Raw genomic sequence first — 14,458 nt, forward strand, 5'->3', positions numbered from 1 at the left:
AACCTGACTCGTACTTGACCTGGAGGGCTGGCTTTTTCACCTGCAGAAAATCACTGTGTTACTTTAGGTTCATATCTGTTCCACGTTTTTTCTTGTTTTACTCCTAGATCTGTACTTTTACCTAAATTCTAGATTCATATTCACCTGAAACAAAAGTTGAGCCAAACGTTCATCTGCATTTCAAACGTTTTGCGGTTGGGCGACTCGGAGATGGCACGAGCGTATTACTGGGCATGTTTACCCGTGCGTGTTGTCCCCGGGTGTCCATCTCCTCGCCATCGCGCTCCCCAGGCTGTCTGCTGTCTCCTGTCCAGACCGTTGTGTATGTTTCCCTCTAATTGTCTTATTAGCGTAGCGTACATGCTAACTATAGACCAGAAAAATTTGGGCTATCTTGTGCTCGCTAAAATGCCTGCCCGCTTGCATCACGTCACGTTTTGTTTGTGTTTTGGGGCGACGGGGCTGGAGCTGTGCTTAATAATACCAGACAAAAACAGATTTGCGCTTTTATGTGTCTCCCAGCGCCACTTACGGACATTGTAGTTCAAATTTATGGCTTGTTTCGCTTAGAAATGGCCTTGCAAACTGAGCTACACTGTTTTTATCCATAGATCACCCACAACTGCATAGCTAAGTTTCCTGCTACTAAAATACTTTGCATAAAAGAGAAACCATTTTGTGCATTTAAGGTGAGACACTACAGGCAAATACAACAAAAATGATTAATTTAGAAACTGTAACAACTGCAAGTTTTACATCATGTTATAGTAATGTAATGACTCTTTCGTGTAAAATTGCACATATTTAAGACATAAATCTGAAAAATTGACAGAACCAGGTGTATATGGCTTCATTTTGTTCACATATTCGATAAAGGGGAAGGGATTTTGGATAAACCATCTCCGATTTCAAAAAGTGGAAAGTCAACTTGGGCAACGCATATACACTGTCCAGAAGCAATAAATGTGAAAGTTCTGTTTAATTTAATGCACAAAAACAGCTGAAATAGTAACGTATTTCATTATTTTGATGTTTCATTGTACAGAATATAGCCTATACTTTGCCTATTGAACACAGACATCATCAAAATTTGGACTAAAATGTGACTAAACCCAGAATCAAAAGACTGAATCATGACCAAAAGATATCTATATCAAGACTAAATCAAAATCAAACCAGGTTCAAACGCAGTGGCACACACATCACCATTGCCTCACTTCTTAGCCCTTTTTTAACATCCACTACCGCTGCTTCCCTGGTTCCATAAATGTGCTTTTGTTGGACAGATGGCTTGAGCCTTTTGCCACTCGTGTTTGCTTTGTCTTCTTACTGTCTGCGAATGTTTACTCGTCCATAATCTGAGTTCCATCCTCCCAGTTAAGCTAGTAATTCCCCCAAAAGCACTCTTATGTGTTCACTAATGACCGCAGCTTCTCTGTGTAAAATGGCAGCCTGTAGCATGGGGAAGCAACGACAAACAGAGAGTGAGAGGTTACGGAAAAAAGGGATGCACATCTGATTTTTTACCCATTTTATTTCATTGTCTCATCACATTAGCAGCAGTCCAACTAACTATCCCAAAGCCCAAAGAAAACCACCCATAAAACTAGAGTCAAACAGTACTTTTGTGGTATTAGTAATGCTACTTTTAACTTTAATGTTCATCCCTCTAGTCATTGGAGGTTGTCGCAGAAAGTTGTATTGCTATTTGGCAGTTTTTTTTTAGGATGCCTTCACTTCTCCAGTGATCGGATCAATACCTGTGTTTTGGATCACAGCTACCCCGGGACACAAATGTGGGTCATTGTCACGTTGTACTGGTAGATCTGGACAGTCTTTAAGTGTCTCCAGTGTCTTAAGAGAACCGTCCTGGTATATTTAAGGTATCCAAAGCAATCTCTGAGCGGTCAAGCTTGCTCCAGTGGGAGATGATTGGACGAGAGGGAACACAGACTAAACAGGAAACAAATCTTGGTTTGTTGAGCCGACAGACTTAGCAAAACAAAGCTAGCGCATGTTAGCATCAGCTGTTTCCTGTTCATTGACACACGACATATCAGTCAAATCCAACGCATTACATAAAGAATAGTTAAAGCGCGGCCTTTTTTGAGAATTGCTCATTTGGCCTTATGATTAAAAATATAATGCACGTATGATTTAGATTGTATTTATTAAGAAAACATTAGTTACAGTATGTTTGGGTGACATCGGTTGCTCATGTAGCTCTCTGGAGCCAGGACCTGAGCATGGAGACACAAATTACGTGAAGCATCTGACTTCAGTGCGCAATGGCAGTATGCACTATTTGTGAATATGCAATAAATGAATATCCACGACATCTTCCTTAAAAGGGCAAACGGCTCTACCTTACGACTTCCATCCCCATTCAACCACACATAAAGTAAAACATTGCACTTAAAATTGAGCGCAGCGGCTTCCACAGTCCATTACCAGTGGTGTCAGAGTATCTTTCCTTATAATAAATTTCCTGCACCCTTTGATCTATATCCTATAACAACATACAACATTAGCCAGTATTGCGTTCCACTTTACCATCTCGGACGCCGGACCTGAAATAGCCCCGCGCTGCCCACTTAACCGCACCTCCTGAAAAACCTCTCCTAAATAAATCCCTTTAATGAAATGAACGAGAGTGCTGGGGAGATAGGATTACGTATTTAGCGCCTTCTCGAGGTGTATCGGTGATCAGAACAGGAACAAAGACGTCGGTTTCTTCTCAGCGGGACGACGACGTTCATCGTGGAATTACGTCGGGGAAGAACCTTGCAGAAGATGCTGCGATAGAGCCAATGGGGATCAATAGGGAGCCCAGAGAAAAAGGTGGGTAAGTGGGCGAAGATTGGCGGCTGATTCCGAAAGGACTAGATTCCGGACTCTGGGGGAACGAGGCATCATCAAAAGCAGGGGGAGGATCAAGAGCAGAGATGAAAGGAGGACAGGGTGTAGTGGAAGAGTGAGGCGCATGTGTAATACCAGGAGCTTGTGGGTTCCAGGAGGTAGAGGCTTTGGGGATCTCGGAGGATAAAATTGGAGGGGATTACTTGCCATGCTGACCGCTAGAGGGAATGTCCTGTTCTTGTTTAGTGCTAGATTAATACCCATGACATCTAAAGACTTTGGTCATTGTCCACTGGGAACAAAGCATATGACATGGTCTGGTGTGATACATGTAGTAAAAATGATAAGAAAAAATACAGGGAGTAACGGTGAATTAGTCCTCTGCATTTGACGCAGTGGTCAACGCCGCTGGTTCATTGCCTCAGGAGCAGTGATCGTTGCAGCCCCCGGGAACCCATCTCCAGATCTTTGTCTAGCCTGTCAAATGCAATGTCAGAAAGTTTCCTCCTGCAAATACCATAAATGAATCTACCAATGATTTGGTTTCTACCCTTCAGACACCATCTTACGAAAGCAAAACTGCTTCAAATGGTCAACAATAGAGTCAAATGATTGCATTTCCGTGGCTTTCAACATGAGCTCTGAACCAATTTGTTGCTTGCGGCTAGCTGCGTTTAGTGCTAGTTTTGCATCCTGGGAACTCCATGAGATTTGTTGTAATCCTGGTCTACTGGAAACAACAAATTACTCAAAGTCCCATTGTGTACTGGCAATGTTTCAATTGCACATTTTTAAGACTGAGTATATCCCGTGCCAGATCTCACAAAATCAAATTTTCACAAAATTGTGCACACAGGTAAAAATGACAGATGAGATGTGATTTTTCCATTTGTTTGTTTTTTGGTTTGGACAAAAACAGTGGGTGAACGCTGGTGAGTTACACCTGGACAAGCAGGGCAACAAAAGCAAGTATTTATATCAACTTGGCCTCTGTATTCTAAAGTGATAATGTATACTTTGAGGCAGTGAGGGGCAACCTTTTCATCAATTTTCTTTTTTTTTTTATATTTTTCTTTTTTTTTCAACACATTTTCCCCCTGTAAACACAATATCTAACAGATATTTCATACCTGTCTGGTTTCTACTGGCAGACAACTCTTCAAATGTCACAGTCTGAAGCATTTCATCTGGAAATGGTCAATAATCGAGTCTAATTAATTCATTTCTGGTTTTCAACAAGTTTGCTTTCACATTATGGGCCAATTTGTTGCTTGCGGCGAGCTGGCGTGTGTTTGTTTGCATAAGGACAGGACCGATCCAGTGCAATCAGCATGATGGTAAAGCTGACAGGGCCCAGGGATATTAGACTTTATGAATGCAGAGTGCCTGGGTGAAGGTTTCCCAGCATGCACCTGTGTTCACAATCATCTGATCAAATAGCAGGAAAACTCTCTGACCTTCATTTATTGTAACAACTTAAAGAGTCTCCACCAGAAACATGTTTAAGTTTGAACTGCCCTATTGTCGCTCTGATGACCGTCTGTGATGGTCTCATGCAGTTGTTTCCATAGGGTTCTCATCAGGACCCGCCCACTTAGGTTGCTTTTTCTTTTCTTGATAGTTTAATATAATGCAAACAAAACACATAGAGCAACATGACAAAAACAAAAAGAGTTCAATATATAATACATATCTATATATATAACCAAGAAGAAACCCGTCTTGATTAGTTTTATGCTGAGTTCAGAACGCGGTGTCAGAATTCATGCACGTCGAGGAGTTGTTTCCCGGTGTGGCTGTTCCCTGTGTAGCTGTTCCCGCTGTGGCTGTTCCCCGTGTGGCTGTTCTCTTGGTCTGATGGCAGACCAGGTTGAGAGAGTGGCTTTGGTGTATTTGCTCAATAATGGAGGCGACGGGCTCAGGGGCTTGTTTGGGTCCACCAGGTTCTTCAGAGGCAAGCAGAGTTTAGTGAATATCATCGTTTGCTCCAGGAGCTGCGTCTGGATGATTTTTTACCGCTGCAGGGTTTGTTTTGGTCCTTCTTCCAGACAATGAAATACGTAGGGACAAAGATTTAGCTTTGTTCAACTTCTTAAATGCCCAAAACGCGCCGCATCAAACACTCAAAACACAGGATTTGCACCGCTCGGACATGCCACACTGAATATAAAATTGATGCCTTGATTTGTGACATGACAACATGCCTTGTGTAACCTGTAGAATTTGTCTTACAATCTCAATGTTTTTTTTCAATTACATACTTTCACAGTATGTATGTACGAGATGTAAAGGGTGGTCAAAGATGAATATATGATGTTCAGACTATATTTTCACAGTGTGTCTGGAATGTCACACAAAATACCCTAAAAATGACCACAAAAGACCATAACTATCACTTCACTTGTTTTGGGGACTACACTCGACGTTGAGGGTCTGCCACCTGCTTATATTCAAGCAGGTCGCACCTCCAGTCCAAATTACAGGTCAAATCTGTGGAAAGTAGACCCCACTCATTGCAAGTTTATCAACACTTGAATGTTGATGACGATATTCATAATTTTGAACGCATTCTTTCTTCACGTGCACGGTGGCAAAGGCGGTTAGCGCTCTTGCCTCCCAAGAAGGAGATCATGGGTTCGATTCCCGGACCAACATCACATGATCTCTCTGGGTGGAGTTTGCATGTTCTCCCCGTGTTACCGTGGGTTATCTCCGGGTTCTCCGGCTTCCTCCCACCGTCCAAACACATGCATGTGTTAGGTAAAAATTGGTAACTCTAAATTGGCCCTAGTGAATGAATGTGAGCGTGAACTGTCTGTAATGTCTGTGTCTCTGTGTTGGCCCTGTGACAAGTTGGCCACTGTCCAGGGTGTACCCCGCCTAAGGCCCGAAGTCACTGGGATAGACTCCAGTCACCCGCGACCCCAAAAGGGAACAAGCGGTAGAAAATGGATGGATGGATGGATTCTTTCTTCTTCACCAAAGTTCCTTCTATTTGCGCTCCAAACCTAAACAGCCAGAATAAATATCTGCTTATCCGACTTGACATTCGTTGTTTGCTCTTCGGTGCTCGGCTCCCCCTGGATGAACGGAAGACTGTCGGCAAAGACGCGCTTCTGAATGCTACAATTTGTATTTGTTCAAAAAGTGCCTCTCTGATCGTTGCATCCCCTCCAGGGCCATAACACACACTTTAAACACCATTCTCTACTTTCTGAAAGAAGAAGCCAAGCACTTTTTCAACACAGAAAGGTACCTGAGAACATCTAAATTGCAGGGAACAAGAGTGTAGCAATTTTAGAACGGTTTTGATTGATTGAGAGAGGTCGTTTGTAACGGTTTGTCTGTGAAATCAGGGGTGCTTTGTCAAGAGTGGACAGTTATTGAAAGGCCCTGGAGTTACCTTTCAGTTATAGTATTATGTGGAATGAGACTGTACTCGAATATTGTAAACTAGACATGGACTAGGGGTGCTTTCACATCTACACTAATTGGAGTGGTTCAATCAAACTCAAGATGATCAGATTGATTTGGTCTGGACAAATGAACCGTACAGGGACCAGCACCAAACGTGGGTTCCAAGTGGACTCCAGTGCGGTTCGCTTGTGGTGTGAGCGCTAACTGACTTTGATTCTACCTAACTAGCTGTTACTTTAGATAATAATGTAAAACTGTGTGACAGTTTTCAGGCTAATCAGTGAACAATAAAGTGAAGTAATGTGCGACGGCCAATACTCACTGATTTTACATGGATGCATTATTCTTTATAATGGTCAGGCGGTCTGCATTGTCATGTCTTACCTTGATCCGCATCTTTGTAACCCGAACAGCAGTTATAAAGTTGTCATAACTCTGTGGCCTGGAGTAAACTTTCTCCTGCTGTTTCAAAATGGAACGTTTTAAGCCTGGTCTTAAATGGAGAGACTGTGTCATGCTCTTTAACATGGACAGGAGCTGATTCCATAACAGAGGAGCTTGGGAGCTAAACGCTCTACCCCCTACTGTGCTTTTACAGACTCTTGGGACCACCAGAAGTCCAGCAGTCCACCAAATACTGATACAATAATCATTGTGTTTATCACAGGTCGTAAGTGAATTTATCGGAGATATTTAATGATATGTTTTGTCTATAACTATTCTAGAGCTTTCAAAATGTGTTTTCATTCCCGGGTCTTTTGCCTCAGAATAAAGTCTGTTAGAATATAGCAGCAGAAAGCCTGTGTTTTTCTTTCTTGTTTTCTTCCTGTTTCTGAAGGGACAGCAGCATTAACTCTTTCATTATTAAGACGTAACCATCGCGGACTGATCGGTGCTTTTGGCTTTTACTGATATTTCTCAATGACGTGAATATCGGCCAATACATATCGGTGCATCCCAAGTGAGGAGGACATTTTATTTTGGTTCAGTTTGTTTGATCTGAAGTGTGGTGAAAACGTGAAACTGAAACAATAGTTCCAAATCGAACTACACCTGGACTAACAGGTCTGAAAGCACCCAAAGATTACAAGGTACAAAATATAGACTAAAAGTGACAAAGCATATACCTTTGTTACATTGTATCATTTGTAATCATTTCCGGAGCATCTTCTCCAAAAATATCCATAACGGTCAGGCTCAAGTAGCCATTCTGCTATCTCTGCTCTGCCATTTTTGCTTCTTATTTTACACTTTTGTATGCACCTTATTTCAGAAGCCCGCCTGGGCATCAAACATAATCCTTCTTTTGATTGTATTAGTTAACATAGGGCCGCCGACTTCCAGGGAAAAAAAGTTCTAAACAGTCTAAAGAGCCAATTTCGGGCCGCTCAGGGAAGCGGAGGATTATTGACTTGTTGGTCACATGAACATTGAACTTTTTACACAAATCACAATTTATAGCATATTTTAGCGGTGAGACCTTTTCCTTGTTTTCCACTTAGTGATCGGAGTTCCCGCTGGACCAGAAGTGTCATTACAAGGGAAGTTGTAGGTTAAAAGTGGCAAAAGTGGGCGAGCGGGAATAAGGTCAATAGCTCGATGAAACAACATGAAATGGAACACGTTAAAGGTCACTTTGTCCCGTTTGAACTCACAATCCTTCATTCATCCTCCTCGTCATCGACTGAAAGCAATCTCCTGGGTTTCAACTTCCAAAAAATATTTTCAGATTGACACTACCACCTCTTCTATCACAGCTTTTATGTCTAACTCCAAAAGACAGCTCTGCTCAATTGCTTTTCTAAGCAAGATTTTCTATTTAGATAGAGCTTTCTAAAAAAGAATCATGACCTTTTTGAAATCCGATCTCACAAACTGGCAACGGGAAACTCAGGGGATGCAATTCTGGCAATGGCACTTTTTAAAACACCTGTTATTGAATAAATACAAGATTAAAAGTTTTACTGTGGAACATTCCAGATAAAGCAATGTGGACACAATCAGAAAAGCACTTTGAGAAAGCTTTTCAAAAACAAAACAAAACAGATTGTTTAAAGGAATCAACTGGCCCATAGTTCTGTGTAACCACTTTAAAGAATCTGTGGGCACTGGGTCTAGACAGGACGGCTAGAGGAAGTGTTAGAATGTGAATAAGACATATTAGACGGAAGGAATTAGAATCCAACGGAAATTGTCTAAGAAAGATTGAATATTGCATTGTCAGTATTGTTTTATTTCAGTGTTTTTGAGATTTGGGGTTTTGTGGTGTGATTTGGACTCTTTGACTAACACATGCAGACCATCCTACACCTAAATAAATCCAATTATATTCACAAAATCATTTCTTTAAAGTTATATATGATGTTTTATTATGTCTTTTTAAACTAATTGTTACTATCTTCACGTTGTAAATAGTAACAATTAGTCTGTAACTTAAAGGTGAACTATGTGACTTTTTTGAAGTTATATACAAAGTTGCTTTTTGTGGGGATGCATATCATTAAAAACAGAATGCAAGTTGGACACCAATACTGTGGAAAATTCCAGATAAGCAAAAATATATAGATTAAAATAACCCTTTAAAAAAAAAAGTAATGGAACGTTTTAGAGGTTTTATGTTAAATAGAAACACGCCAACATGTGGTGCAAGGACGCTAAATGTGTTTGGCTTTAACAGTATGAAACAAAACTTTGCATTGATTTAACACATCATTTTCTAGATTTCCATTACATATACTACGGCCACAGCATTCTACGATGAAAATATACTTGTTCCACACATTAAACCCATTGATGACATATTGCAACAACCACCACAGACCACCGAACATTTATAATTGCCAGTAAAGTGTTGTAATTGCCTTGCTCATATCCTGTTTTTCGATGATCCTGTTCTGTTCCTCCTCCGTCAGCTCCCTCAACACCACTATTGACGTCTGAGCCTCAACTATGACCAATGAGCTTCATAAAAAACATGCAGTGCTGGCCATTTCTCCAATATGACCCATTTACCCCTGCAGTAGTGGTTTTCAAATCCACCCTCTTCAAATCGATGCCTCCTTGAAAGAAATGATAACTCCTAAACAGAGCACATAGTCCATTCAAGAACATTAGAAAATCAATGCTTTGATTCATGATTCTTTTGACTTTGGAGAAAAATAGGCAACTGCAAGCAAGAGCAGTGGAGTATAAAGCTAAATTATTGTTACTGCTAAAAATCTGTATAGAAAGAAATGGTCTTACCTCGTTATGACAGGATGGCAGTTCAAACCCAGCTCCAACCAATGCCAAATGCTGTTGTGTTTGGGACGTTTGAAAGTGATGTGATTGGTAGTGTTTGGAGGAGGAAGTTGGTGCAAACTGGCAGCCAAATTATGGTCAGTCAATGTAAGGGCAGCTCTGGCATCATCGAATGTGTAGAGTGAATGAGTAATCCATCTATTGGTGAAAAACGAATACATTCTTATTTTTTTACCATAATTGTCTCTATTGTATTAGTGGTTACAGGTCATTTGGAAAAAGCCACAGTTAGAATGATGCTCTTTCCTTGCCATTGTCAGGATAAAATAATGTGTTTTAAAGATAAGCCATTCTATTCAAGCTTCATCCGTTTGTGCACCGCTAGGGACCAACAAGAGACAATATTCCAGTGCAAAGTGACTGATAAAACACACTTTTCAGTATCTTTGCATTAACATCTCAATTTTCAGAACCTGAAATAATGTATACGCTGAAAAGTATACTTTACCTCCTATCAGTCAGAAGTTACGTCATCAGAATCTACTGGCAGCATAGGGAATTACCATGAAGAAGCTAGCTTGCCCTGACGTGATCATTTAAGTATGCAGCTGTAATGAACGTAATTGGAGCAAAAAATGCTCAGAATGAGTCTGGCAATGATTTAGGACCTCCCATGTCTACTTATGAAGCCGCAAATCTGGCCCGTAGGCTTTATTAGACAGGAGAGGTAAGTGAGAAACGGGGGATAAGAGAGGATGGAGGACATGCAGTAAATGTCGGAGTCGGGAGTCAAACTCATGACACTGCGGCCGGCGTAAGTGTGCTGTGCCTTAACCACTCGACCACCAGCTACTCTCCTTGCCGGCCATTTCGCAGCACTCTTTTTTAAACCGTCCCGACAGCCCGACCCTCTCGCCGTCCCTCCCCGCATCATCCCTCCTCTCTCTCCCCGGCAACCAACCCTCTTCTCAGCGCCGCTTGCCACGCTGCGATAATTAGTCTTTGCAAAAATAATATAGCCGCGAGGAGAACAACAAGAGCTTAGGCGAAGGGCTTAGGAAAGGAGAGCGACAAGGATGCTGGGGGAGTCGTGTCAGGCAATTCAAGTGGATTGCTGGATAATGAAAGTGTCAGGTAGCGGAGCGGGTTGCCAGTTCGCTTCGTTGTTTATCAGCACTCGAGCAGAATGTACAGTTGGCAGTTTATATGTTGTTGTGTGTATGATTTTCTGACCACAATTACAACCGTCCGGGGCTGTCGGTTTTGTGACACAGTGCGAGAGTGCGCTGTGTGTCTGGATCGTAACATATGGTGTTCCATGCTACTGAAAAGGAACATATTGTACTATGCACATAAAGTGGTGGGGTTATGGGATGCAGTGAGGCTCCGGTTGCATTCTGGGAAATATGACTTTAGTCTTTTCTGTAGAAATAGTGTGCATTGTTCGGAATCGTTCAAGGTTATGGGGATTGCGCAATACATGGAGTTGAATGGAAAGCAAATACATGTAGCTAAACATGGATTTATGCTTTGATAAAATCATTAGTAGTGTATGGTTGTTTTGATCCAATAAGAACAAACAAGTATACGTTTCTCACAATTTCTGAATTCATATAAATCCACTAGATCAAAGGACTGTGTATTTTGTATTTTATTTTTATTTTCATGTGAAGTTTTTGTTTGTTGTCTTCATTATAAAAAGGAAATGCTATTATTGTAGGACTCAGTGAGCATGAATGAATGGTGGTCATCAGATGTGCCGTATTGGTGCGTATGTGGCAGGGCAGAGGTGGCTGCGTAAATGGCTTACTATGACCAAGTGTGAAGTGAATGAATAATGACAACAGTGTGACCCTTTTAGAGGCCTCAAAAAACCTGCAAAGTGCATTACAAGTGCAAAGCATTATTATTATTAATTCATGTTCATTATGATTGAAAGTATTTGTTCATGCATACAATTGACTTATTGCTCATTTACTGTTCTTCTACTGGCTTATATTGTGTATACATGTTCTTATCTTGTTGTTGCTTTACACATCTGCTTACAATCTGCTTTTTTTTCTCTTTTTTTTTTCTTTTTTTGCTCAATCTTAATCCATCTTCTATCGCTTCCAACTTCCCCATCTTCTGCTGCCATCACTCTTCTCGGCAGCCGTGTATGTTTGCAATTGAAGGCGGCCCGTCAGCCCATGGGGTTACGCGAGGTTCAGCTCGCTTCATTACTGTATGCTAATCTCCAGCCAACGCCCGTCATTCCCCATTCACCAGCAGGCCCCTTGGAGCCCAGCCAGCCTCCGACTCATCCGCTCCCACTTCAAACACGAAAACATTAGGCATACACGACGGGAAGACACAAGTTATTCTGACAGCAAAATCTGAATTCTCGCCTTTGTTGAGTTTGAGGGGTGGTGGGTTCACTGACAGATCGAGATACACGATACAAAGGTTTGTCAGTCCGGGTCTAGTTTGATGGCACAAGCTGGGGCAAGGGAACAGATTAGCATTTCACAGGCGGGTGACAGTAGCCGCCGACGCTAACGCTGAAGCTATTAGCGTGGCAAACAAATTAGAATGCAAGCTGCCAGTCGTTTTCTCTCAACACAAGTTAGCTCAGCGCAATCTTCAAGTCCAAAAAGTAATGGATGGCTAATCAAATGTGTCGATGGTTTTCACACCAAATACGAGTAGTGCTGGGCCAGGACTAAATCAGGACATAAAACAGGTCAAAACAGGATAGACTAAATATTTACCCTCATAAACAAGTCATGTTGCTTCCATCAGAATGACTAATTGTTGGAAATTGCACCTGTACCTGGAGCATTCGGTTCATGTTGAGATGAGGCAATAACCAAAACAACCAAATGTAACTGTTGATAAGTCATTTCAATGTTGTTATGCAATGATCGTGTCTTCTTTGAAAGTACATTTTCTGTTAAGGCATAACTTTTCTCAACAACTTTATAAATTACAAAAAACAGACAGAGCAAGATCAGAAAGCAAAAAGACTAGATTAAACAGAAGTACAAAACAAAAACTAAAAAGTCATCATCCCATCTGTCCCAATGTCTGGTAAATTTGTAAAAGAAATCTATTTTAGTCCAAAGTCTGTCAATTTTTTTTAATTTTTTTTAAATGGTTACGAGTTAAATTTTTGGTCCAGTCTTTAATTATTTACTTATTTAGGTTTGAAAATGGACATATTTTGATTTCAGAATATTTGAGCCTCAAAATTTGTCACTTTTCAAGTTCAAAGTAAAAGTAAATTTTTCCATTTTGTAAACTTCGTCGCCAGTCATCCATTTCCTTGCTAACACTTTTTTTTTAGATATCCATAATTAATTTCCCTTGCTGGAGTTTAACTTCTAAGATTCATTGGTTTTGAAGTCAAATGGAATATCGGGGTTGAAGACAGTTTGCAGTCCCTGTGAAAAATATTGTAATACATTTTTCAAACATATTTCTTTCCAAACATGAGATTGTGTGCTTCTCGAGTGGAATGTGCGTGTACTGTATGTTCCCATTCCTCATCAGTTACAACACAATTTTCTTCTATTTTCCATTTCTTTTTGATACATCTAGTAGAATTGTTAAGGTCAGTAATGTTTTTTATAGCATTGAGACGATTCCCCTGGAGACTTCTGAGAGCAAGACACCTTTTAATGAATGTGTTAGCTACTGTGTGTGATTGGCGCTAGGCCGTTGACGAGACAGTTGACGCAAACTGGCAGGAACGTCCTTGTGAATGAAACAATATAACGTGAACGTGGTAAAACATAACAATGAATCCGGTATAACATGTTTGCGTATTTTCACTAACCATATGACTCTTTCCTCTCCTTTCAGCTGGGACGACGTACATCTTCGGGCGCGGCGGAGCCCTCATCACTTACACCTGGCCTCCCAACGACCGGCCGAGCACGAGGGCAGACCGGCTGGCCGTGGGCTTCAGCACACAGCTCAAAGAGGCAGTGTTGGTCAGGGTGGAGAGCGCCAAGGGACTGGGCGACTACCTGGAGCTGCACATAGTAAGACCGTCTTTGTACAATGGCTTTGGTTTGTTGGCGTCTGAAAGGACTGTGGACCACAATGATTTGCTGGTGGTGTAACCTGTTCGTGTCTCTACTCGCACTTACATTTTACCTGCTTGTTATGGGCGTGTGAAGAGGTCCATCCGAGGTGTGTCTAGTAGTTTGACTGTTGGTTGTTTGAAGTCTTCCAGAAGACTAAATGGCTTAATGCTATAGATGCTTTGGTTTTAGTGTGTTGTGATGTAGGGCATGACATATCATGGGAAATGTACTTTTGTGAGCTTTTATAAAGCTATTAAATGCATCAAAAACATGCTTCATTCACATCATTATCAGTCACACCAACTATTCAGGTTGTCTTCTTTTTAATTTACATAAACTGAAAGTCTTGAAGTCCTGAAATAAGCTGCGGCGATTAATACATTAATTCTAAAACACATGCAAAAATACATTTTATAGCAAACATTTTGAAATTAATGAATGAAAACTTTCAAAAATAATACACTTCAATCACCATCTGTCAACCTTCCTTTGGTGGGTAATGTGTTTAAAAAATCTCAATATACAAATCATCATTTGACAGATCGACTAATCGAAAAAGTAATTGCTGATAAATCGACTACTGAAATAATAGTTAGTTACAGCCTGTAACTAACTATTATTTCAGTAGTCGACTTATCAGCAATTATTACTGCTCTTTCTGCGCTTAAATTGTGTTCACAACTAATGCAAGGCTCTGTTAGCTAAGCAGTCACGTCGCCTACTGGTTTCATTTACCATATTTTTTCATTGTTCATTCCCAATGCTGACAACAGAAGGTGCTCCAACACCTAAACTAGCCACTGGAAATGAAGCTTTAATCTGTAAGTATTGTTTTTTTTCAAATGTATGTTTGAAAGCCAATTTAATCCACA

General features: G+C 40.8%; 1 protein-coding gene across 6 annotated transcripts in view; it reads left to right on the forward strand.

The window, feature by feature from the left end:
* Window positions 1–14,458, forward strand: part of nrxn2b (neurexin 2b) — a 1,099,331-nt gene that overhangs the window by 915,893 nt on the left and 168,980 nt on the right. For all 6 annotated transcript variants that reach the window (XM_072459234.1, XM_072459237.1, XM_072459236.1 and 3 more), the window contains one exon: window positions 13,360–13,541. In XM_072459234.1, the coding sequence (XP_072315335.1) occupies window positions 13,360–13,541 (182 nt within the window). The remainder of the gene's footprint in view (window positions 1–13,359; window positions 13,542–14,458) is intronic.

This window comes from Eucyclogobius newberryi, unplaced genomic scaffold (assembly GCF_026437365.1).
Source record: "Eucyclogobius newberryi isolate DKJ021-1_F unplaced genomic scaffold, fEucNew1.0.hap1 SCAF_22, whole genome shotgun sequence".
Taxonomy (NCBI): Eukaryota; Metazoa; Chordata; class Actinopteri; order Gobiiformes; family Gobiidae; genus Eucyclogobius; species Eucyclogobius newberryi.